Source organism: Labrus mixtus, chromosome 23 (genome assembly GCF_963584025.1).
Source record: "Labrus mixtus chromosome 23, fLabMix1.1, whole genome shotgun sequence".
In the NCBI taxonomy this organism is placed as follows: domain Eukaryota; kingdom Metazoa; phylum Chordata; class Actinopteri; order Labriformes; family Labridae; genus Labrus; species Labrus mixtus.
Genome location: NC_083634.1, coordinates 1,425,944 through 1,452,394, shown reverse-complemented (window position 1 = coordinate 1,452,394; position 26,451 = coordinate 1,425,944). Strand labels below are relative to the sequence as shown.

The window sequence follows — 26,451 nt, the reverse complement described above, 5'->3', positions numbered from 1 at the left end:
AGTTATCTTCCTCCATATCCCTCTCTGATCCTTCTCGAGCCTCCTTAGTCTATCTCTACATTTATCGATTAGGACCCTATATGGTCATTCACCATACTTTAATTTGGGCAATAATCCCTGTCCCGGAGAAATTTTTGTTTTCAAGTCATCTGCTTGTTCTGCTGTAGGGAGAGGGCAGGTACAATTTAGGGAGGCAAAAAAAAAAACAGGGCAATGAGGAGAATACAGAATGAGGACATTTGAAAGGGTCAAACATAATGCAGGCTTGCATGGTCTGCCCTACTTTTCCTTGACAGTACACTAAACTAGTACAGCTACTGCAAAGTGGGGTGGACTGAGACTGTATTGGGGCCTCCTTTAAATTTTTTCTAGCTCTTTAGAAAATAAAGATTTTTAAAGAAGGGCTGTTTTCTGTATTAGTGTTACTTCCCATCCTATAATTAGCATGCCAACCTGCAGAGTGCTTTAAAACTAAATCAAATTAAAAAAGGAAAAAAAAAAACTCCTCAGGGGGATTTGCATGCACCAAACCTCATCTTCCTGCTGGCTTTGTGGTCAGTCCCATCCACAGGGAGGGCAGGGTGTCAAGTTCGGCAGGGCCCTGGCTCACATGCTGCAGCCTCTCACAGGGTTCACTGAGCTGAGGCAATGAGAAGACCATTAGCGACCCCGCTTGAATGGCTTTGGGAACTACAACTCCCACGGAGCCAAGAATAAAAGGGGGTTTATTATCCAAGCAAACCCGCAAAGATTGCCTGTGAATGTATGCAGAAACGCCTCATTTAGGCTACAGCAACTGGTAGATTTCTTCTTGTTGTTTTTAATTTAAATCTCAACCATGCCCCAACATTTCATGTGCAAGATCCCTGCCAAAGTAACAGGGAGCAGCCAAAATATAGCCTTTCACTGCTGGGACTTTGGGCTATTTAATTATGGTTTTGTAAAGCATAAATGGATTATTCCTGTATAAACCAGTTGCCACAACTGACTTTAAAGCTATAGCCGGAGATTTTTCTCTGATGTAGGCTTCTAATAATCTTTAAAATAAATTCTACAATTTTAACATTAGGCTATAAGACCTATATTTAATTAGTGAGCTATTACAACAAAAAACAGAATTGAAACTTAGTGTTTTTCTTGGCGTAAACCACAGTACATTGAATGATATGCTCTGATAATCTACGGGGTTTTCGCATTGATCTCCACGGTTCATATGTGCGCTCGGTTCATGGGACGCCTGGAAGTTTCTGGAAAAAACAGTGAAAGCTTTCCGGGGGTGAAGCTGAGAGGGGAGACGGAGAACTTCCTCTGAGAGCTGCCACGTCTGAGCCCAGTCCCAGCTTCACTTCCTTCTCTGGAGCACCCAGCTATCAGGACAGCAGCGGAGGAGAGGGATACACTTGAATTAATGAACGGTAAATTTGAACAAACACCTTCTTTGGTTTTTCGGGGTTCGGATATTAAAACAAACTAGACCGAACTAGACAGCAGATGTTTCCCGTCACCCGTCTGTCCCCGCTTCGACGAATAAGTCTTGGTGTATGTAAGGCAAAGATACGTCCTCCTCCTCCTCCTCCTCCACTTGTTCGTCTCTAAACTGGAGAGCTTTCTTTTTGAAACTTCGCTGAAGTTAATTGTCACGCTGTTGTTTTTGGCGCAGCGGGTGAGATAATAACAATGTCGTCAAGTGGGGAGGAATTTACAAAATCAGGTTTACTGCTGTGGCACTGTATGAGCAGAGGCTGCTGTTTGCACAAGTAGGAGTTTAACAGCAAAGAGAAAACCCCGAGGCTGTGTTTATATTGCTTTATCTTAAATATGAACAGTGCAATGACAGCATGAGCAGCTATTACTCTGTTTGAAATCTGTAAAAAAAAAAAAGTGCGTTGAGTAGAGCTACATTATTTGTATTATGAAACAAGAGGAAGCTCTAATTGTCATACATGCACAGTTTCATTTTTTTCCTTTCTCTCTGCTTCCACACAGCTGCCATGCTGCTCAGGATTTCTTTCTATATCCTAATTTTGTCGCCAGCTCTCCTGGTGCAGGCCAGCTCTGCAGATTCATCCAAGAAGAGCCCCACTGCCAGTCCTATATCGCACCCACCTGCCCTTCTGGGTGACCCCAGCTGGGCCCTGGGTCTGCGCCTGTACCAGGCCATCCGCTCTGATTCCAGCTCAGTGAACACCCTGTTCTCCCCTCTGCTCGTGGCCTCCTCACTTGGTGCGCTTGGTGAAGGGTCAGTGAGCGCTACTGCCAGCCAGCTCAAAGACCTCCTGAAGACTCCAGCCCCCGCCAAAACTGGAGCAGACACTGCTGATGTTTTATCTGGGGCGCTGAAGAGCTTCACTAACGCCAATGGCTCAAGCTTTAACCTCCACACATCGTCAGCTTTGTTCTCCAAGCAGGCTCCTCAATTCAGCCAGAAGTTTGTGAAGGACGTCCAGGCTAGATTTAGACTGCAGCATCAGACACTGGGAAAGGGAGACTCCAAGGCTGACCTGAAGCAGCTCCACAGCTGGGCTAAAACTGGACTCGGTGGGCTTGAGGGAGCTTCTTTAGCAGCTGAAATCCAGGCTAAGGCTGGAGCAATGATACTGGCCAATGCACTGCATTTTAAAGGTGAGTAGAACAATGCACATATACACAAGTAAAATAGTTCCCACTTGGTCTTTTCTATTTGAGCTGAAGGAAGAAACAAGCATAGGTTACTGAGTTGGGGGCTGATATAGAGTATTTAATAAATAATAAAGACCATTGACTGTATAATAATATGGACAGCTAATCTCTGTCTACTTCCACTGCACTAAAGTGAAGCCAAAGTAGGCAGCGATAATCCTGACATATTGCGCTGAAGACGTGCAGAAGTTAACTTGCTAGTGGAACCACGGATTGGTGCCATGCACACATGTAGAGTTCAACGACAGTATTGTTAGTTACGTTATGTTTTCTCCTTTTCTCTGTTAAGAATGCTGAAAGGAAACACATTTGTCAACAGAGCTGTCGATCTTGACGTCACATGGGCCTTTTTTTCTTTTAATAACTAATGAAAACAAAATTTAATTTGGATACATAAACCAGCATGATAATATGTAACTATCACCACAGAATCTGGGTTTGACAAAAATTATATTTGATGTATATTTTAACTTTACTGTTTGAACCATGTCCCATTTGTTTTAATGGAGGAGGTGGGGTTCATAGCCAAAACTGCAGGGGGTCAGCTCTAAATATTTTGAACTTCCTGGTGGCTGTTGCTCCAATCACCTTTCTGGGATTAAAAATAAAAACAGTTTTTCAACACAAAGTACTTAAAATAATGCTTTATTCAACAAATAGTTGTATTAAATATACTTTTTTATTTAGGTACTCTAAACAAGTCCTTATATGTACTGTTGTCTGCAGGGCTGACATGCTCTGCTCCATGTTCTTCAGTCAGTACTTAGAGAACTGTAAATGATAGCAGTGGAGCACATAGAGCTGGAAAAATGTGATTAGCCAAAAAAGCCAGTTTTTACAGCATTATAAAACGTGTTTACATCCTGGTACAAAAAACTAGGGGGCTCAGTTTTGATTTTATGAACGATACGGGTTATCCATAGTTGGGCCTGATTGACAGGTGGCCGTGATGTAACAGTTTTTCAAGAGGCTTAAAACCCGCCTCAGCTCCAGCTCTCAGCCTGTAGTTAGGTTGACTGAAATTTAAGGTGAGACAGCATTTCCAACATGGCAGCTGCTGCCGATGAGCCTCCGGAGCCCCCTGCAGGAACAGATGGCTGATGTCACTCAGGCGTCGGCCATTACAGTGTATGGTCTCGCTCCATGTCCTATTGTTTAAGGTGAGAAGGCAGACTCAGAGGGCAGAACAAACACCTAGCTGTGGGAGTGTCACCCACCTGGGGGAGGGGCTACTGCCCTTTGTGATGTCATGAATGGAAAAACAGCCTGTTTGAGCACACATTTTCTGAAAAGTGGAGCAGGCTAAAGATAGTGAAGATGGATTTTCTAATAATTGGTGTGTTTGTAGACAGATGAGGTGCACATATTTGTGTTTGGAAAAACACATCAAAGTGTATTTTGCACAATATGTGACCTTTAATTGTCTTCATAAAAACAAAGACAACGTAAAAAATCTTTATGAAATCACACAGTGAACCCTTTATCTTGATATGTATCAAATCGTTACATCCCTGCTGAAAAAGGTGGAGCGGCTTTATTTTCCTTAAGGGGAAATCTGTTTTGCGTGTGTGTGTAGAAACACAGACAATTGAAAAAATCACTGTGAATATTAAATACATAAATACTGGAGTTCATCAGGTAACAACAGGAAACTGAGAATGTATAAAAAAGTCCATAAAACCATCATATAAAACTCCTCGGTCATCAGCGTCATCATTGGAGTTAAGTCGTTTGATGCAATAGTCGACAAACATGTCATAGCACTACAGTCAACATAATGTTTCATTATAGTGATTATCTTGTGGCATATCTGATTGGATGTGAATACGTCGCATAGAAGCCAGGCTGGACTGAGTTTTGCTGAAATAGACTGCTGTGCTCTGTAATTGTGGAGTCATTTGTAATTATGCAATGTCTCAGTACTGAAGTTGTGTGCTGCATTGCATGAGAAGTCTTTCAAGAGTTCAGTGTTAACACAGCAGTGAGACCCTACACGCCAGCATGCCAGCCACATAGTATGTGCCAGCATGCCCGCCAGTGTGCATGTCTGCCTGTGTGTGTGTGTGTGCGCAATGCGTTGGACTCCAGCTGGTGGACACAGCAGATAAAGGATGATTCTGGGGTCCATCACTGAGAGCTTATTCATCTTCCATTGGGGGTGATGTGTCATCTTAAATAATTGAGTAACAAGTGTCCAGACTCTCTCCCTCGGTGTCACGCCTAACATCTGTGCATGGAGCGCTCCAAGTCTGCGGCGACACAGCTTGGCTCGGATCTGTTCTTTGTGACGGTCTGCAGTGGTGGAAACTAGTCAACGCTTCATGTCGGGGAGAAGCAGTAACTTAGTCACCCCATCTGTCATTTAACAGTCGCATCCCAAAAATATCATCCTCATTTGAAATTCAGCGTACAATTCTTTCATGTAACTTTAATTTTGCGGTGAAGGGTGTCAGTGTTTGTACAAATAGATTCACATAATGAGCCAAAGACATAGCTATTTTTTATATTCATGATAACTCTTCAGGAATTTAATCTACCATCTCTCCGTCTTCCTCAGAGCACAGCCAACATTTGCCTGCTGACGTAGAATCTCGTTTTTTGTTTGCGGTCCTCACAAAAAGATTATGTGTTAAATATAGCCTTCTGTTTCACTCGTTCTTATTGTGGCGTTTGTCACAGTTTTTTGTGCTTTTGTCATTGTTTATCTCGAGTCTAATCTACCCCCGTCTCCTCTTCATCCCACATGTCTCCTGTTCACATCCTTATCTGCCTCTATCTGCCTCTATTCCTGCTGTTTCCTCCTGCAGGTATTCTTTTTTTATTACATGCAAAGAAGGCTGCTGAAGTGAAAAACAGGTTGCCAACAGATAGACAGCCCTTTGAAAATAACATTCCCTGACAGACTATATATTTGATAAGCAATTTAATTAATTTTCTTTGTTTGATGTTTGACTTCATTACAAAATTAGTTTCTCTGTGAACCGACCCTCATTGGTCGGTTCATTAATTTTGTGGCGGAAATATACAAATTCGATTACACAGCAGATTGCAGCACACAAATTAGATTACTGAAAATTGGATTCCTTTAGTTTTGACTCATAATTTAAAAGTGGTCGATAGTTTGCCGCTTGCTCTTACAAGCCAACTCTGGTTTATTCTAACTTTTTTCTTTATTGTCTTTCAGTTTAAGGGTCCTGAGTTCATAGTGTGTGATAATATACAGCCTTCAGAGATTGGTGCTGAAATTCTTTTGGCACTGAATGGGATTTAACCTGGTTATCTGTTTCTATTTGTTTAACTTTTTTTGTACCCTTCAGTTAATTAATGATGAATACAAAAAAAGCTTTCTTTTCTCTTCTGCTCTTCACCAAATGTGGTGTGGTCAAGATATAGAAAGTCAGAGGCAATAAGTAGTGGGACATGTTTTGTGGACTATTTAGCAAGCAAGAGGACTGCAGAGAAAGAGGAGGGGAATGAAGTAAAAAAAAAAGATTGGGGAAAAGTAAAGATTGAACTTTGAGAAATGTAAAGAGAAAGAGGATGGCGCGCTGAGAGTGAAAGAGATTGACAGACATAGTGGAGGGATGTAAAAAGGCCTACCTTGGGAGTTCCGGTCCACGCTAGTTAATTAATTCAGGCTTTGTTCCTGTTTTAGACAAACAAACACTCGAGACGGAAGAAGAAAAATAAGATTGTGAGGGAGGGAAAAAAACAACAACAAGAGAGAAACTCATACACAAGATAACACAAAAACATAGGGGACTAGAGGAGGGAAGAAAAGCAGGAGAGAACAACAAGTCCCCACATATTTAACCTCTAATAATAGCTTCTGATGTACCACCATTTCTTGTAATCAAAAGTTGATGCGGGAGGAGAGGGACCGAGTCAGTCTCATTGATTCCTCCTCTGGTCTTTGCCTGAGGTTTACAGTATGAATTGGGAAATCCTTGAGCTATTGGATTTCTTAGATGTGCATCTGTTTCATTCTTTATTGTTGATAGACGTGAATGAATTTGGTTTTCTGTGATCTTTTGAAACAAGATAATGTCATTGAAACTTGAACAGGCCTCGTTGTGTAGACACAAGCCCACACATAGAGATCAACAGTCTTGACTGGTGAGGTCATGAAATCCCTGCCTGATAGCACTTTCTTAGCATTTGAACATAAGAATGAGCGCACACTGAGGAGAGAATTATTCATCATTATGACTTCATTTTAACAACACGGCTGCCACTTCAGGTAACCTTCTTCAGCCAGTTGTTTTTGAATTCCTGTGCGATCACATTTCACTCTCTGATCTTACAGGAAGTGTAGCCAATGTCTGAGACTTGCGCTAGCATGCCTGGGAGGGAAACTCACATGTCGTTTTTTCTGTGACTTGTGATTGGCTGGGGTCCAATTCGGCACTGGAAAGCTACCTTGAATACTGAAGCAATAATTTAAAATATAAGTCGGTGTAAAAGCTTATTTTTCTCCAAGTGAAACAATTAAAAGCTGCACCAATTTTACACATGGAGTTCAGTTTACTTGTCATAAAAAGTGCAAGACAGTCAATGAAAGCAGTTATAGGATCTGTTATGATTTTTGTCTGCTTTGATGTTTTAACTTTACAATGACTATTTTCTTAAATATATAAAATCATACAAGACTGGATTCATAAGTCTTGATCATTTATTGTAGCCACGATAGCATTTCTACAGTGAAAGCCTCAATGTCATTGGTTTGTTTGGCCATCACGGCCGATCTGACACCAGCAGATCTGCTGTACGTCTACTCTTGATATGGTAATGTTAAATGGACTCGAGCTTGTATAGCGCTTTTCTAGTCTTCAGACTACTTAAAGCACTTTTACACCGCAGGTCACACCTACCCATTCAAACACTGATGGTAGAGGCTGCTGAGTAAAGTGTGTATTAGTATAAACTATTCCCATTCATACACACTTGCCAACCAAGTGTCTAGCTCAAGGACACATTGGACATGTGGATTGAACCCCTAACCTTTCGGTTAAAAGACGGCCGACCCTACCAACTGAGCCACAGCCACGGGGTCAAACACACTCTACATCTACAAAGGTAATTTCTGTGACCACTGAAGTTGATATCAGACTGACTTTTATTGTAAATAAGTCATGCCAAACCAGAAAAATGTTGGTTTTTGTTTGCATCAAAAAACAGTAAAGTGTCAGCATTATGTTAAAATAACACACGTAAATCGTTCAGCCATTGTTGTCATTAACAGGGTGTTAGCATGCCGGAGTGCCTTAATACAGACTGTAGTAACTTGGCAATCGCAGAAAGACTCGTCCTTAAGCATGTCTAGATTTGTTTAAGTTTTACTGTGAGTGTTAAGATTTCTATTAAAATAAAAAGTCAACTGAGAAGGAGGATCATTATCTTAGCTCCATGTTAGTTACCAGAAACATTGCAGGTTTAAAGCACTGAGGCATTGGCTTCACCCCTAGTAGGGGCGGCAGTAGTAGCTCAGGGTGGGGTACCGGCGGGTCACCGGTTCAAGTCCAGGTGCGGACCATGTCTGGAAATTGGTCTGGTAGCTAAAGAGGTGTCCGTTCACACCAGCCCAGGAATCGCCCCCTCACTCTGACAACTCTCCATAAATGCATCCATAGGATCCTGTTTGTGCATGCGTGTGTGTAGCTTGTTCAACAACAAAGTGTAACATTTATTTTCGCCTTTCGAGAAGTACATCATCTTCTGAAACCCAGAGGCTTTATGTCCTGGTATTGTAAACAGTCTATGTCCAAAACTTGATGGCAGAGTGATAGTCTGTCTTGATTATGTTTTTCAGCTGTACATCTAATAAGTGAAAGTGCCAAATACTCAAATAACAACATTTAGTATTTTAAGCTTCACTATGTTTTCTGTCAGTTTGTATTTGGGACCTTTGTTCACTTCTACAAGCCATTCAAACATGTCACTTTGGAGTTTTGAAGCTTGCAATGGGATGGGTATAATTGCAGTTATATTGTGACATTCTCAAGATTAATTGACTATTGATGAAATGGAGAATACAAGGCTCTTCACCTTTTGTCCTTTTTTTAATATGGTTATTAAATGATAGAGCAAAACCAATTTGTCACTGGACTTCTTTTTTGTGTCAAAATGATGTGTTTGGCCTTCTTGCACCTTATTATTGTGTGATGAATGTGCTGATCTTTTTAAAATGATTAATCAATAATAAAAAAAAAATCGTTCTAATTTTTGGCCCTCTCTAGGGTGTCATTCACAAAGAGACATGAGTACCAGTCATAATCTTTTGACCTCCTGGCTCAATGTGTCTCTTGAACTATTGAATGGGGCAAGCAGCTTTGTGAAAGTGTTGTGAGGTAACAGTAATTCCACTCCTCTTAGACCCATCTAAATTGACAGCTGTCAGGGGGTTAGCAGGGCAGAGTGAGTGAACCTTATAACTGCCTCAGTGTCGCTCTCTCCTCTCATCAGCTTTGAAAGAAGAGAGACACCTTTTAATGGACGGTAGATATTGAGAAATCCTGAGCAATGCCAGCTAGTGTCACAGTGCATCATCTGTATTTATGAACATGGCATTGTTTAACCTGATGTCCACCTTTTCACCTCCATTAATCATTCAGCATTTTCTCACAGCCTATCCACGTCCAGCACACAGTATTCACAATGACTTCTTCCTGTGTGTGTGTGTATGTGTGTGTGTTTGTTCAGGGCTTTGGGAGAGAGAGTTCAGCCAGGAGAGCAAAGATCTTCGTACTTTCTTGGGGAAGAAATACACCAAAGTGATGATGATGCACAGAGCAGGTAAAAAAAAAAAAAGAAGCACAGTCTGTCGCTGTTGTTCTCCATCCAGAAAAATAAGTGCAGCAAAAAGCAATTTAGTCCTAAAATGCCTGGAACATCTGTAAGGTCCAATCTGCTTCCCTACTATTTATCACTGTTTACTTTATGACTTATTTAACATGCACTTCATATTTTATGAATCGTCTTGCAACAACAGCAAAGCAGAGTTTGTTTCTGCTGTAACAGCAGTAAAAGATGTAGGAAAAGGATGGATTGTATTTGCTTAAATATTATATCATAATGCCTTTTCTAATTTATGACAAAGTTTATTTCAGTGATTCATTGAAATCCTATCAAAGAAATTCCACCAGATACGTGTGTTGCACGTCTGCTCCGCTCTGTTACAGCTCTATGCTCCCTCGTCCAACAATCAATCAATTTTTATTTGTATAGCGTCAACTCATAACGAGTGTTATCTCGAGACACTTTCCAAAAAGCAGGTAAAAGACCTTACTCTTTGTCTTTTAACATTACAAAAGAGCAGGTAAAAAGACCGTACTTATTGCTTTATTATAAACACCCACAGGCTGCGTTTTCTGAACACAGCACGGAGCAGCACAGCCAGACAGCTGGAGTTCCCGCAGTAATTTCAGAAACAGCGCAAGATAATGAGATATATGTGGTAAAAAACCCTAAAAATCCTTATAAACAAAACAACAAACACACATAAGGTCATTGTTCTGAACCGTCAAAACAGAGCGGATTATTCTGAAGATTGTTTTGAAAAGTTTTTGTGACTTCCTGTCCCGCTCAATCTGCTCAGTAGAAAAATGGATGCACCGTGCTACATTAAATCAACGCCAAAAATAGAATCCTTGCGTATCTGCCTCAGAGGGCTCAGGCCTGCCGGAGGTGGGAGGGAGCTCAGACACAACGAAGTGGAAGCACACACATTGACTAAAGTAAAAACCTATCAGCTCCATTGTTATTTTTGGGCATTTTGTGCCTTTAATGGAGAGATAGGACAGTGGATAGAGTTTGAAATCAGGGAGAGAGAGAGAGAGTGGGGAATGACATGCGGGAAAGGAGCCACAGGTGGGATTTTAACCCGGGCCGCCCACTTGGAGAACTACAGCCTCTATACATGGGGCGCACGCACTAACCACTGATTCACCAGCCCCCCCATATTACCCTGTTTTCCTACCCTGTTTTTAATATTTCCCTGAACAAACTTATAAGAAAACTAAACTCAAAAGTAAAACATTCACATTATGCTTTCATTCTCTACTTAACTCTCCTATATGTCTTCTTCCCGTTGTACTCCTCTGCCTGACCTCTCCTTCAGGTTTGTACCGTCACCATGAAGACATTGCAAACATGGTGCAGGTTCTGGAGGTGCCTCTATGGGGAGGAAAGGCTAGCATTGTGTTCCTGCTGCCCTTCCATGTTGAGGGTCTGGAAAGGTTAGACAAGCTTCTGACCCTGGAGCTGCTGACCAAGTGGCTGGAAAAGACCAACAAGACCAGTGTGATCATCTCCATGCCCAAGGCCAACATCACCAGCACATTAAGCCTGCAGGTCTGTACAAAAAAACTTTTGATTATTATAGGTGAAAGATTTAGAGATACACCAACTCATACATGTTCTAGTAGACCTAGTAAACTCCCCAAACTGTTTTGATGTCTTAAGAGTTAGGGTTATTTAAATTTAGGCCCCAAAGGGGTTCTGGTGAATAGTATTCAGGGTAGGCCTGGGCGATAGAAAACAATCATTATCCTGTTAACATTTTTCTCAGTAAAAATATAACAAATGTTTGATAAAAGTGTGATAGATCTAAACCTGTTTATACACCAACCAAACACTGTAGAATGGGGCCTTAAATGCTAGTTGCCACCCGACATTAGAGAGAATAAGAAAAAGACGACCAACAGCCAATCATGTTGCAAGGATAAAGGGTTGGCAGGCGTTACAGATGTTTGGAGCGAAATGTAAACAGCCGATATGAGCGATAGCGACTCTGAAGGAAATGCTGCCTACCAACTCAAAGCACGGAGAAAACATCAACTCAACTTGAGGAGTTTGGAGATATTTTGGCTATTTACAGTCCAACAAAAAACAGAGGAAAGTGCTCTGTAAACTGTGCAGCTGAAACAGGCAACACAATGAACCTTTTCCATCATTTTAAACAATATCACCTGTAAGAACACACCGAAGGAAAGAAATTACCAAACGTGTAGCAAACACCCAGAAGCAAAAATCAGCCTTAAAATGTAAAGAAATTATGATTTGACATTTGTTGTGATAATTATAGACATCGACGTATATGACATTTTTTATTCATATCGCCCTGGCCTAATTCAGAGAAATGATGTCATTGCTGATGAAAGTTAAGGGCCAACACAGTAGTACAGGGATCTCTGCACTTTGTACGAGTAAACAAGATGTAGCTTAATTCAGCTGGTTCATTTGTTTTATTTGTGATTAAACATAAGCGATGTGATGCAAGAAGCTCTCAGCCACTTTTATTTATTTCAGAGTAGCTCCCAGATGAAAAGATGTTGAAGACCCCTGGTTGCAGCCTAGTGCATCATGCCTGTGTTCTGCAGCACGCAGAGGTGTAAGTGTGACATGTTAGTATGAAACACTGCTGATAGCTTGTTGCTCACCTGAGAGGTAGAGTGACTTCATGTGGAAAAGTGCTGATCAAAGAGGCTCCAGTAGTTTTTCATCATGTCACTGTCTGCACTGTGTAGCACATCTGTGACAGCTTGTTCCACTTCAGGGTTATATCTTAATGCCAGGTACGTGCTCTAGGTTTGTGGTTGCATCCTTTTTTTCCTCTTCCCTTTGATTGCGATCATTATTGTATGGCCTGGCTCAGGTTAAACTTTTGTAAAGTTGTAGACTGAGAATGAATGAACTCTATATTTTAACTCCAATGATCTGACAGTCAGTTAACAAGACAAAGAATAAGATATCATTTTTTAATCCCACAAGGTGGAAATTCACTTTTAGACTCTGTTATTGAGACATAACATAGGAGGAATATGAAAAAATAACAAAGAATAAACACAAAATCTGTAATATTTCTTTTTACACGTCTTCCTTTTTGTTTTCTGTTGCTTAATTTTTTAGAGGTGGGGTAAAAAATCAATACAGTATAGTATTGCGATATTTTGTGTGTTGATATAATATCGTCCCAGGGCAGCCAAGTATCGATATTTTTAATATGATATTTTAGATGTGCTTTTTTAATTTTTAACTGCTGAAGGGGTTGTACTATTTATTTTGAACAAGTTGCATGGTTAAGAATTGTTAAAGTTCAATTAGACTGAAATACGAATAAAAAGACAGAAGTGAGAAGAACAGACTGAGAATTTTATCTTATTTGACAAAACAGTTCTTGATTTAGTTTAGTGTAGTGGACATAATGTGCAGTTAAAAAGGTTAATCGCAATATTTTGTATCGCAATTCTCAGCATCTCGCAAAATGTTAAAAATCGCAATAGAATCATTTTGCGTCTCGAGTATCGCGATAATATCGTATCGTGGGCCTCTGGTGATTCCCACCCTTATCATACAGGGTCAGCTCTCATTCCCTTTAAGAGCCAGTATGCATAAAGGCTGGCGTTGGGATTTTTTGCCTTTTTTGTGATTCACATGGTGGATTTGATTCTTTATTCTTAAATATTATGAACTGCGACTTCAGACTTTAGTTAACCTCTCTCCTTTGAAGTTGTATTCCCCTGAGCCGTGTTTACATCAGGTCAATTTACATGCAAAGTTAAGCTACGAGCTAACTAAAGTGTGCTAACATTAGCCTGCTTACATAATAATGCAGACCACAGGCAGATTTAGCTAGAGCAAAGGACAATTTTTAATGGTGCTTAATTATGGTGTGTTCCATTTGATACTCCTTCGTGTGAACACAAGTGGAGGGGGGTTGTAGGTGTGTAACTGGAGGAGAGCGGAGGATTCACTTTGGCACAGGTGTCACCAAACGGCAGTTGGTTTGGGTTTCATGGTGATTCTCAAGGGCGACATCTACTGGATCAAAAAGTTGCACATTCTTCCTTGCAGTGAACATATCTGCTGGAATCCATGGTTTTATTCTTCTAATCCGTGCATAATGTCTGTATTTATATCTTGTGATTGTAAGACATAGCTCTGTTTAGGAATAACTACAAATCAAACTCTGTTGAATAAGAGGGTGTAAGTGTGTGAGTGCTTCTGTTTCTGCTCGTATAACGCATATTGGATAACTCAACTTAAATGTATCAGCAAAACATATTTAAGTGAAGAGTTATGGAGCTGCTATGCTGCAACAGCACATAGCAGGGCTATGAGGGCACACGTTCATCTGCTATTTACACCATGACAAATGTGTCAGGTGGAAATAGGAAAGATTTAGAAATGAAAACAAACTAATATTAGAAATTGAATCAGCCTTATTTCCAAAATCATCTTACCTACCCTGGAAGCTGCTGGTGTTTTGGGTGTTCTTTGTAGCGATCCATCAAAGTAAAAGTGGTTGGGTCTTTCTGGTACTCTGGTCATTGTTTCCTTGATTTGCAGTTGGCACATTAGTCTGAGGTAAAGATTGGATTCACAGTTCATTAGACGATAACCGGAAACCACAGGCTGTTCAGCTTTCTAACATACCAGTGGAATTCGACAGATTAGGTCCTATATGAAGCTTTGATTGCAGTTTCATTCAAATGAATCACATCTCCTAAAAATCTGGTCGTCATTTTAACTTCATCTTCTTCTTTAGTTTGTCCTTGTCTTGTCGTCTTTATTCTCTGCTTTTGTTTTGGCCATCTCCTCTCTCTGGCTTTGACTCTGCTTATCTTGATTCTTTTCTCTTCTATCAAGAGAATTGTATTCCCTATTCATGTATTTCCTCCTTTCATTGTTCTGTTACCTCCTCTCACTCTGTCCTTGCTTCTTGTTGTGCTGCCTCCTTACTGTTTGGTCTGCGTGTCACTTCTTCCTCTTTCACTGCTTCCTTAAGGAGTTCTTCACCTGTGACCTCAGCGTCTTGCCTCTTTCTCTGCCTCTTTGGAGCTTGTTGCTACTGAACAAGTGGCCTTGCTTGCCCCCTTCCAGTTCATGGTGGATACTGACACCCCAAAGTTCAAATGTCACCCCTTCACACAGTTCTCCTCTACTCGATGAAGCATTGGACATCCAGCTGTACTCACAGCATTGGCTGTAACAGACTTTAGCAGTGAATCAAACCCTGACTGCAAACAGGTCAAGAGGGGCTCGAGGATGACCATGACATGGTCCACAAACCTCCTGTGCAGGAGCACAAAGTTTATTCCACAGCCCTGCTGGTGGTCTGGTTGCTGCTGTTGACCTCAGAGCCAGCCGGTAGCTGGTCAATTTCCAAAGTCTATGCGTAATGATAATACGAATAGGAGTCTGTTTGTTTTGTTTTATTTTGAAATTGACCAGAAGCTCTCTGCTGTTTTCTTGTCTGACTTCTGGCCCAGGTCGATCTTTTCTGGTCAGCTTGATGCGTGCTTGCAATTGTCTCCATCTTAGAGACTAGACTAGGTGTGTATTTGAAACAGAGCAGAGTAGAGTGGCGCTGCTGGCACGCTCTGGTGACAGAACACGGCGCGTGATGTGGAAACAGTAGCATAGACTAAAATGGTCCAAGGTTGAAGTCGGTTCTGTATTTCAGTTGTCATAATCCACGGCTCAAAAAATGCTTTCACTCTCTCACACACACTGTGCATCACCAATAACCCAATAAACACATGCTAACTAGCAGCTAAATCATAACAAATATTAAATAAACACATGCTAACTAGCAGCTAAATCATAACAAATATTAAATAAACACATGCTAACTAGCAGCTAAATCATAACAAATATTCCCCATCAGCTGGCGGTCGCATATATTTCCTTCCAACTTTTCTGTCATGATTTGAGGGGGAAGACAAAATAAACAGGCATGCCCACTGTTTCCATGGTGATTTTGGACGCTCTCTGCCAGTTTTTTTTGGCAAGAATTAGGGGGGGGGAGAGAGAGAGAGAGAGAGAGGGAATCTGCTCTTGTGCAGTTGTACAACCAAAATATCAAACGTCAGAAATTCCACTGACCGGTCAGGAGCAGCTGATCAGGCCGTGATTGGCCCAAAAATCAAGTCCAAATCACATGCATGTTTGGCTTAAGTCTACGTTTTGAATGCTGATGTGAGGATTGCATTCAGTCCTGTGGCTAATTTTGGATCTTTATTTTAAGCTATTTCTTACCTTGCATATTTTGCACGTCGGATAGAAATTTTGTTTAACTGTGAAGAGTCGATGTGCTGACTTCAGATTAGCTTAAACTAGCTAGCTGTTGCTATGTGGAGGGTGTCTATGTTCATATTGTATGCATGTGAACGCTCAGACTCTGGTTTTAGTACTCATAACAAACTCTGACGCTTTCTATTAACATTTTCTGAGCCTTACAAACTCGGCATCAGCACAACGTTTATTTCCCGAGCTCAAAACCTTTGCAAATTCAACTTTGCAGGGATGCATCTTCAACTCACTTCCCACAACTTACATCGAACTAACGTCTGTTTGCTTCCTCTTACATCCTTCCCCTTGAATTTGCAGTCACTCTGTTGTGAAATTTTTGCATCACATCCAGTCTGAGCACTCTGAGTCAAAGAGAGATACAATAGGTTGTGGTTTAACACTTGTGAATGAGTGAGAAAGACTCAGGCTGAGAGAAAGATGGAGGAGAGGGTTAGTTGGACCTGACAGTTACAGAGGGCATGCCAGTAAAGCCCATTTCCCCCGAGCAATGTACACTGACTGAAACCTATTACCACATCCTCTTTAGATGTACATTGTAACCTCATCATGGACTGATGAAATCCACTTTGCCCTCTTTTTTAGTTTAACAAACATCTCTTTAGAGCTGTGCTGCCATGTTATTTTGCTAGCCGTGCCCTGAAGAACAAGCTTTTGACATTAACATTGTCGGGACACTCTGGGGAGAAGGCTGTAATCTAGAACTAAGGCTTGAAACAACTCCCCTTGACACAGCTATGACTTTGCCAGGGAAAAGAGCAGAAAACATTCTGTTGAATACAAATGCTCTTATGTCTCTGCAGGAGAGTTTTGCCCGACGTAAGAAAAAACTTTTCCTTCACGTAAATAAGTAAAAGTAGCTGTACTTTGCTCTCATTATGTAACCTAATTATGGATAAGCACTTGAATGTTTTGGCTGCTGTTTCTCCGACTCGTCACGAGTTGTCTCCCTCCGTTTGCTCTTTCAAGAAAAAAAAAACAAGTGCATTTGAGGAATCATTATGAAAGAGCTTAAGCTCTGAGTAAACCCTCAACCCACTCCAATCTTATTTCGTCTGTCTGCCCAACCCATTTGACCAGTGACAGCCCGCCATATCTTCTGCGACAATCATTTTTCCAATTGGGTCAGGCAAATAATTGCTCATCACCGTGCGTTAATGCTGTTTACCACTCTGTCTGTCAGTGCTTGGGACGGCCTTGGACTCCTGAGATTAGAGAGGGCGGCATCTGGACAAACAGAAGATCATAGAAGAGTGCATGTGTGTGTGTGTGTGTTTGGATGTGTGTGTATGTCAGCCAGAACACAAGTGTCCACTGTTTGAGGCAAATGAGAACAAACAAAATCAGGCACCTCTGAGCCTTTGCTTGGATTTGCTACATCTAAACACACCCACCCCCTCCTTCACCTCTGTCCCTTTTTTCTGCCAGATAAATCCCAGAGATCTAATTCCTTTTTGTAGGTCTCACATGTGACTGTAATAAGCCATCACTCAGCAAACGCACACTGGCTCTGCTGACCTAAATAGGAGTGACATTCTGCAGGCAAGTGAGCAGGAGAGGTTGAGGAGGACGAGTGGGGGTCAATGATTGCTCGGGGACAAGGTTGAGAGTCACAGAGAACTATATTTAGCTGGAGAATTCTCCGTTTCTTTTCTTTTTCATCTCCCCATTTGCTGTGTTCTCCTCTGGTGAAGGGCGGACTGTTGGAGTCTGTAGCCAAAGACAGAGAACCCTCTTAACAAGCCTGGCCCAGAGGTCACAGAATAAACCACCCTCATCGCTCTCCCCCTCTGTCTCTGATCCAATGCTGACCAGGCCACACGCACGCACACTGTAATGGTCGAGCTTCTGCTTCTTTTTTTCTTCTGACTGTATCTGTAGTCGGTGACTAAGACGTATGAGTGTGCACCGGAGAGCTCACTCAATCATGGCCAATGAGGTCAAAAGGCCATCAAATATTTACAAGAGCACACTCCACAGTATACAGTGCAGAAGGACAGCCCTGCGTCCTTTTGAAATAATCAAATGTGCTTCACGGCCATTAGTTAAACATCTGACTAATTCTATGACTCCCTTGTCCTTTTTCATTTGTGGTCAAATTGCCTTGAGGAATTAAAAAAAAACGATCATGTTTGTATGTGAGCAACAGAGCACAAAGAGGTAAAAGCTCATGTAAATAAGACCTCCGATAGTGCTATTGCTGATGAGCCTCAATAAAGAGAGGAGAAGGCTTTGAAGGCCCCGAGAGAGCTGATGGAAAGAGAGATGTGTTTTTCTCTTTAAAAGCCTGCATCATATGTGTCCATGAAATGGAGCTGTGATGCTGCCAGTGCTGCATACTGCATACTTGAAACCACCCACGCACAATGTTAAGGGCAGTATTGAATTAAGCAGAACATGTCTGTAGCTGTTAAATGTGGCAACAGCTTAAACGGATCATTTGGCCAGTGGGTCTGGTAAGCTGGAGAGAAGAATGTGCAAAAAAAAAGTGGAGGCAAGAAAAGTTTCAGCCCCTAGGTTCTTATAATCATTTTGACAATTTAGGCTGTGTTCACACTTGACTTCTTTTTTCAGAAAAAAGCGCCGCTTTCAGCGCCTTTTGAGCGCTTATGTGTGAGTGTTCTGTGACCTTAACAACAGGATCTAGTCTGCGGTGCAACCGCGCCGGAGCTGGCCGGAGCACAACGCATCAATTTAGCACAAAAAAGAACAAGCGGGACGGGAAGTCAGTGCTGGGTGACGCCGATACAACATTAAAACATCCGGTTTATTTTCAGAATAACACCCTCCGTTTTGACGGTTCAGAAAAACTACTGTTTGTGTGTTTGTTTATGTGTTTATAAGGTTTTTATTGAGTTTTATACGACGAACATCGTATTATCTCATGCTGTCGCGGTTAAATTACCGCGGAAATTGCTTTGTCTTCATACTCCAGCTGTCCGGCTGTGCTCTCCGTGCTGCAGACTGAGAACACAGCCGGTGGGTGTTGACGGATGAGGATGCACGGACCCGTAACAGACCGGAGTGGACACGCAATGCACACATATCTGGTGGAAGTTTGCCGTTTTTGGGCACAGGTAACTAGGGACTTAGGTTACTACTCGTCCTGATTGGTCAGCTGTCAGAAAGGCGCTTGACGTCACCCAGCGCTTTTCTGAAAAGTTGAAATAATTCAACTGAAAAAGGCGTCGGGCGCAGCGCTTTTTGAAAAGGCGTCATACTTTTTCCATTTTCCATATGTAAAAAAGGCGCTGGCAGTTGAAAAAAGAAGTCGAGTGTGAACACGGCCTAAGGCATCAATTGATTGGACCAACAGGCTTGTACAACAAAGCAGATATGCAGGTAGTCTCAGTGACATCACCCATTGGTTTTTGAAGAGGTGTTATAAAGCCCAATGATGGCAGTCACCACAAAGAAAATGCTAAATCCAACGTACTTTCTGTTAAACAGACAAAGAGGCGTCGCTGAGGCAGGCAGTAATCTTCCTCACAAACAGCAACAACACACTCCCCTGTCAGCCACGCCCCTAATTATCTATATATATGAAGAACTCTTGGGCTTCATAAAATAAAAGAAAAAATTGTTGTGAAAAAAATTCCAGCAGTACTGTGTGTACCAATGAAGTATTGATACCAAATGTACTAGGCTGTAAACGTGTTTATTTCTGCTGTAAAAACTGGTATTTTAATATGTGACCTAGTGGCTATTCTTTGGCTTTTACAGCCGGCCTCTAGTGGACACTTGAGGAACTGCAGTTTCCACTTCTTCATAGGCTTCGTTTTCTAACAGCAGAGGTTGCTGCTTGAGTCTGACCCTGTCTTTCCAGGGATAAGGCAGTGTTTCACTCTTACCAGGGAAACTGATCATTACGATGATAATAAAATGTATATATTTTGCTGTATTTTTCCAATATCATCCTAAAGTGCTCAGTACATTGTTATCTTTGTACTCATTAGAAATGACAGTAAGCCTTGAAACATCAAATTACATTTTTATCAGAGCTGTCAGCATTAACTAGTTAATCACGATTAATTTAGGACTCAAACTAATGCATTCATATTATAAGCTCACTGTGGATAAGCCTCTGCAGAGTAGTTACAGTGATGGAAAATAACAACACTGCTGCGTCTTTGAGTTTTTAAAGTGAAATGAGACATTCAGAGTCAGAAGTAATGTTCACCATATGACATCAAACATTTCACTTTTGTAACGTTCCTTTTTTCTATGATTAAGTTATTTTTGTAACCTTTGATCTACCAGAAGGTCCTTACTTTATTTCAAAATAAAAGCAGGGCTCAATTCAAACAGCAGGTAAAGTACTCCCAGCTTAAGACAGGTGAGACATTCAAAATAAAATGCAAAATAATGGAATTTCAAACATGCGATTAAAAATGTGATTAATCATGATAACTATTGAAATCTATCAATTAATCACATTTAAAAAATGTCATCGTTTGACAGCCCTAATTTTTATTGTCCCTCGTGTCCATTTGACACTGCCAGGGCTGTTTTAGTCTAAAACTTTTAATCCTGCTGCAGCAGATTAAATGATTGGAATAAACACTTTTTAATAACAGTCAGATTTAATCATGCTTAATAATGGAGGAGATTTAGGCACATTTTTCTGCCAGTTGTCCCTTCCTCATTTTGCAGCTGCAGCTGGATTATATGTTCAACCTCTTTTTGTATATATAATGTTTATAAAGAAGAATAGTATAAAGTATTGTTTATAGTAACATAGTTTGATTAAGGTAGCATTTTCTATTCTGCTTCCATAGACTTGTTGCATCAGGTCATTTACTGCAAACAGAGGCCCTTTCATGTAAACACACAACAAGATCTTCTTCATTGACCCAGTTCATAACTGGTGCCATGTGAACCAGTTAATGAACCCAGACAAGAAATGAAATCCTGGGTTTATCGTTACAGGTGGATGGGTTTTGTTTAGTCTGGGTCAGATGGTGTTTCTTCCACTTTGTGACAATTAAAATAATGAAAGTCTATGTTGGTAAAAGCCTTCAATAAAATATAATCTTACTTTAGCCAACACTTACATTCCCAAAGTTTCTCTGACTCTATCTTGAGAATGTTACTGCCATCATCTATTCATTCACTATCTCATCCAAATTAAATGTTACCTTTCTCTCTGTGTCTCTTCATAGCACATTTCAAGTTGGACTGATTTGACAGATTTTCATTTCTGTTTTTGCACAGGAACATGTTTTTTTTTTAAAGTTCTTACACAATAGAAGGTAAAGGAGTATATACTTAGTTGTACCGAGGAAATTTGCTCTGCTGCATTTCCAAAAGCCATACATTGAGGATTCAATTCACAGACATAAAACATCATACATCAATTAAAAAAGTAATTTGAAAAAGATACACAGAGACATTCAGTAATACAAAATAGTGATTAAAAAGTGTTGTTGGCATTTCCTCCTTATAGAATACGTGATCAAAATCTGTACTTTGGGTGTGATAGTTATGTGGGTTCTTTGTTGGGGTTAGTCATTTTAAAGGGGACATATTATAAAATGTAAAGAGACACACACACCAAAACAGAGCGTTCTGAGAGAGCTGGTTTATACAGGGTCACAAACCTCCTCTGGTGCTTGATTCATGTTATATTTTGACCAAAGCACAGCACAGATGTTTCATTTAGACCACAGGGGACTGTTTGAAAAGGTGGAGAAGGGAGATAATATGTCCTCTTTAAGATTGCAAGAGTGCAATGCTTTGCAAGCAACAGCAGATATATAAAAATATATATAGCTAAAGTCTTAATGCTTTATTCTTTTCTTTCATTCTTACCCATCATGATTATTAAGGCTGCTCTGTCTTTTAGCATCAGCCTCTCTGACTCCTCACACATAGAGCTGTAACATGTCCCGGCTGCCACAACCCATCCTCATAAAACCCCCACAGGTACTCCCAACAAGCTACTTAGTGGGCCCAACCATCGAGCTGAAATAATGTGATGTGGAGTGCTGCACGCCTGAGGGTTCATGCCATGCTACCTCAGGCCCGGGGTAGAATGGACTGCTGTGGGCCAAGTAAGCCGTACACACACAGTGAGGAAACCACCAGCTGACGATGCCTGTGGCTCTCACTCGCAGACAAATAGCCCGCTGATGTTGTGTGCGAGGCATCAGCAGTCCGCCCCGTGCTGTTCCATCCAAGATTCATGTGGTGCTACAGAGAGAAAGGGCAGCCAAAGAGCACCTCCCAAAAGGTTTATTTTTTTCTCCTCCCCATATAATGCAGTGCAACACCTCTGTGATGCACAAGGCGTCTGTAGACTCCTCACACACATGTGTGGCCTGTTTCCCCCCAGTGCAACCACAGGCTCTTTGAATTTTTAAACATGTTTTAGCATCAAATAATAAAAATTAACCAGGTGCTTTATCCTTGACATGCAGAGTGAGAGAGTCAGCTAGGGAAGCTAGGTCATCTGGGGTTAGTTAGTACTATTTATATGCTTCATAGAAGCCCCTGCACTGCTGCAATACAAGTGAAGAGACTGAGAGGATGGAATGAGCGGCAAGACTTGTGTAAATCAGTGTACTTCTTGTGATGAAAGATACAACAGAAAACTCAAAGTACTTGGTCTTTTCAATTCTCAGATTTTTTGGAAATTTTCAAAATCCAAAACAAAAAACACCAACCAGAATTGACATGTTTAGATGCTTCAAATCCATTAATACCCCTTTACCTTTTCTGAAGATTATTTCCTTTTTAATATGTGTTGAAAAATGATGCCAATGCAGAACTGCACAATCCTGCAGTTGGTCGAGGGTCCGCTTGAGGCTGGTAGTGTCATACACACCCCATTTAAAAAAAAGCCTGTTTTTACAGTAGAAATTAACATGTTTACAGCCTGGTACAAAAAACCAAATTGGTCTGATGAGTTATTGTCCTCATGGGCACAGACTTTAAAGGGGGGGGACATTTTTTGCAACACATCTGTTTAGATTTTTTCAATGTTGGGTGTCATCCATAGTTAGGCGCGTAGCTGACCTGATTGACAGGTGGAAACGATGTCATGTGTTTGTCTAGACGCTTAAAACCCACCTCAGCTCCAGCTCTAAGCCTGTTGTTAGGTTGACTGAAAGTTAGGCTGAGTTAGAAAGTTAGGCTTCGTCCATTAATATTTTACAGTCTGTGGCATGGACAAAAAAAGAATAAAGAAAGCAGCCGCTGCTCCTCACACACACATTTGTCTTCCACAATTCCAAGAATCTGCCACCTTGGCTTGTTTTTGTTTCCTTTTTAGATAAGGAGCCAAAAAAACAGAAGATGATTGCCGATGGAGATTGAGAAGTCGGGAGAGTGCTGTATACAAGGGGGGGGGGGGGGGTGAACCGGCCTGTCAAAGACGTAAAGGATGAGGCAGGGAGGAAAAAGACTGAGTTAGGGGGCAGAGAGAGAGAGAGAGATGGAATGGGATAAAATAGAGGCACACATGGGGGCAGATGAGGAATGAGGATGGCAGAGCAGCAGAGGAAGACAGTGATGTAGTGGTAGAAGAGAGGAGGAATAATGGATGAGGACAATAGAAGTGCATTAGAGCAGGAGGTGGCATGTGTGGAGGGGAGCTTAGCATGAAAACAGTAGACAACTGTATATACATCTACTCGTTTCATGTTTGGCCAATAAGCTGACATGATCCAGTTTAACCTCCTCTTTCATGCACAACTCAACCTTAAAGTAGAAGAGCAGACGTTCTATATGGATTATTACAATTGTCCATTAGCGTGTGGCTTTGTGAACTCAGCAGAACTCTAACAATGTACTTTTTAGAAAAACGAAAAGCCAGTCAGCCGAGCAGCACCCACAGAACATTTCCCTTCACTCAGACAACTCATCCAAATGATTTTGTGTTCCTTTCAGCCGGTAAGAGATATTTCCAATAAAGAGTTCAATCAGCTGAAGTTTAAACAATGCTTGAAAACAATATCTTCTCCCACTCGTCTCTCTCTCTCTCTCTGCAACAAACTTTTTTTTTCTTTTCTCCAGCCGTGGCCTTCTGCACATCCACATTTAAGTTCACAGCGTCACACACTCACACACACCTCCACACATGCTCTCATCTGGCCCCTGGAGAAGCCTGTCACTGTGAGTGGCCCTCTGCCATTGGAGGATAAACTACCTGTCATGCCGACGACTTTCTGTGTGAATTCATATCAGAGGCAAAACAAAGGAGGTGCTGAGGTCACGGGGCATCACTCTTAAATTATTCATCCTCTGCTTCCTCCTTCTGAATTCCTCTCAGCCTGTCGCCCACTTTGTTCTGCCAGCTCACAACAAGGGCATCTGTCAGCCTCAGTCCCAACCTCAATCTTTGGGGGATATACAGTAAATAAACATTTCTGTGAAAAAGTTACTGATTGACTTGTTCAGTAGGGCATGTTTATAGTTAATCAGTGAATGTCTCCCACCTCTGAAGGTCACAGCATCATGAAATTTTAAAATGTGCTTTTCCTTCCCACTCATTGTTTTGTCGTCCTGCGTGCATAATTGATCAGCGTCCCGGCAGCTGTTTGTTGGCACACTCCTCACAGGATGTCTCCATGTTGTACGCATACAAGATTGAGAATTATTCAAGGCACTTTCATAAATTCCATCGCTCTGTTTTTTTTCACAAATTTCAGAAGCAGTTGTCCGGCCTGGGTTTGACCGACGCTTGGGACCAGGAGCTGGCTGATTTCTCTGGGGTGTCAGAGCAAAGCAAAGGGACGCTCCACCTGGGCGACGTCTTGCAGTGGGCTTCCCTGGAGCTGGCTGCTCGAGCTGGGGAAGGCGATGCAGAACTTGAGGAGGAACACATAGAGAAGCCCAAGCTGTTCTATGCCGATCACCCGTTCATCATCTTTGTCAGAGACAATGCTACAGGCGCCCTGCTGCTGATGGGAGCTCTGGACCATGCAGAGGGAGAGCCCCTCCATGATGAGCTCTAACACCCTCTCTGACTTATATCTGGCTTTGTCTCTTAAGACACTCCCCTCTCAAAGACTACTCATGGTTTCTAAGTCGAGACATTGTCATTCACTGTGGCAGCCTATCACATCAGACTATGGCTGGCTGTCACACGCTGACATTGCATCGTCTCACGCTGACTGACACTGACACTGACACTGCCGAACCCGACACTTACACAGTCACACACACACACACACACACACACACACACACACACACATTACAACACAGACATGGCAAACTGAATGAAAAATACTGTATCAGACATTACTGAAGTCGACAGACACAGAGAGAAAAAAAAAACACTTACTTGGCGAGACTCCCTGCTATTTACACATGTGCACCCACACACACACACACACACACACACACACACACATTCAAGGTCTCAGTGATGAAGTCAACACAAAGCAGAACGACAAACAAGAGAGCAGTGCCAAACACTAAAATGCCGACGAGCAGAAGTGGTTACACTGACACAACACTTACCAAAGCATCGACAGAGAACCTGAAGAAGAGAGGCTCGCTGTGACACCTGAATCCTCCCTGTCAGGCAAACAGCAGTGTGTGTGTGTTGACCTCACAGATCAAGGGTGCCCATGCAGCTGCTCTCAGACTCCCAGACCTGGCAGGGGCCGATGGCTGGGACCCCTGGGCTACATCTCAGTAAGACTGATGGATCAGCCAAGTGCTTATTGATGAGCGAGCTCAATGCTAATGGCTGTAATGAGTCACACGGCCTGTCAACAACACGGAGAGGACGGGGACACCTTTTAATCTCTTAATACCATCAGGGATCCATGTCACCGTGATGCCTCTGGATACAAACATCTCTGACATAGCTCCACTTAAACGTCTCAACTTCATATTTAGAATGATTACAGCATTATTGATTTCCATTTGTATATTTTGTTTCTTAAAGCCACAGAGTGAGTGGTTGAGATATGTGAGTGAACTAAAGTAGATACTGCTCACATTAAGGTTGTATATTTGATAAGATGAACTTCAGTGTCAGTATATTTGTATCACTGTTTCTCCCAGTCTTAAACCAACTGAATCAATGTTATCAATATATTTGTATTTCCTGACTGCACTGACACAGGCAAAAGACGGGAGACTATTGTAGTTTTTTACCCTGAAGCAATTTGGCCGACATTGAGCCTCAAGGTTCTATGGAGCCATATTTAGAGACCTGAACTGGGATCATCAGTTATTACATTTTGAAGGACATGCTAGGCTCCTAGTAACACTTCTGTCACACTTTCTGATCGTCTCCAACGAAGAATAACCATTCCACATATGTATGACACAAGTAAAGGAATTTAAAAGAGTCCTTCAGCGTCATGCCTTATTACAAAAGTTGAGTGTCTTGTTATTTCTGCCTTTTATTTCTGTAATACAAAAAACTAAATAACAGGAGACACGGCAACAGAAAACAGGATGTTGGTTGTTTTGTAGGTTTAATCACATTTGTAACAGAACAGATTACATCCAATTACAGAATTTGCAACATCTAGGAGGAATGCTCACTGAGTCTTGTGACTGCTTTAAACAACATCAACAAACGTACACTCACACCTGTATGTTGTACATCACTTCTTCATACTCCATTCTTTAAGTACAAAAATCACATTTTATTTTCATTACTATATTTTGTTTCATACTTTAATGAAATACTTAATAAATATTTTATGATCATACAAA

General features: G+C 41.5%; 1 protein-coding gene across 1 annotated transcript; it reads left to right on the top strand.

The window, feature by feature from the left end:
* The first annotated feature begins 1,279 nt into the window (after positions 1-1,279).
* serpinh2 (serine (or cysteine) peptidase inhibitor, clade H, member 2) lies at positions 1,280-26,092 on the top strand. Its single transcript, XM_061031472.1, has 5 exons — positions 1,280-1,415; positions 1,987-2,622; positions 9,379-9,471; positions 10,796-11,028; positions 24,420-26,092. Exons 1-5 carry the CDS (start codon positions 1,409-1,411, stop codon positions 24,723-24,725), a joined length of 1,275 nt encoding a protein of 424 aa, XP_060887455.1. The 5' UTR covers positions 1,280-1,408; the 3' UTR covers positions 24,726-26,092.
* Positions 26,093-26,451: the final 359 nt, after the last annotated feature.

Coding starts and splice junctions, on each gene's coding strand:
- serpinh2 (XM_061031472.1), top strand. Junction 2,623..9,378: donor CAATGCACTGCATTTTAAAG/GTGAGTAGAACA, acceptor GTGTTTGTTCAG/GGCTTTGGGAGAGAGAGTTC. Junction 9,472..10,795: donor GATGATGATGCACAGAGCAG/GTAAAAAAAAAA, acceptor CCTCTCCTTCAG/GTTTGTACCGTCACCATGAA.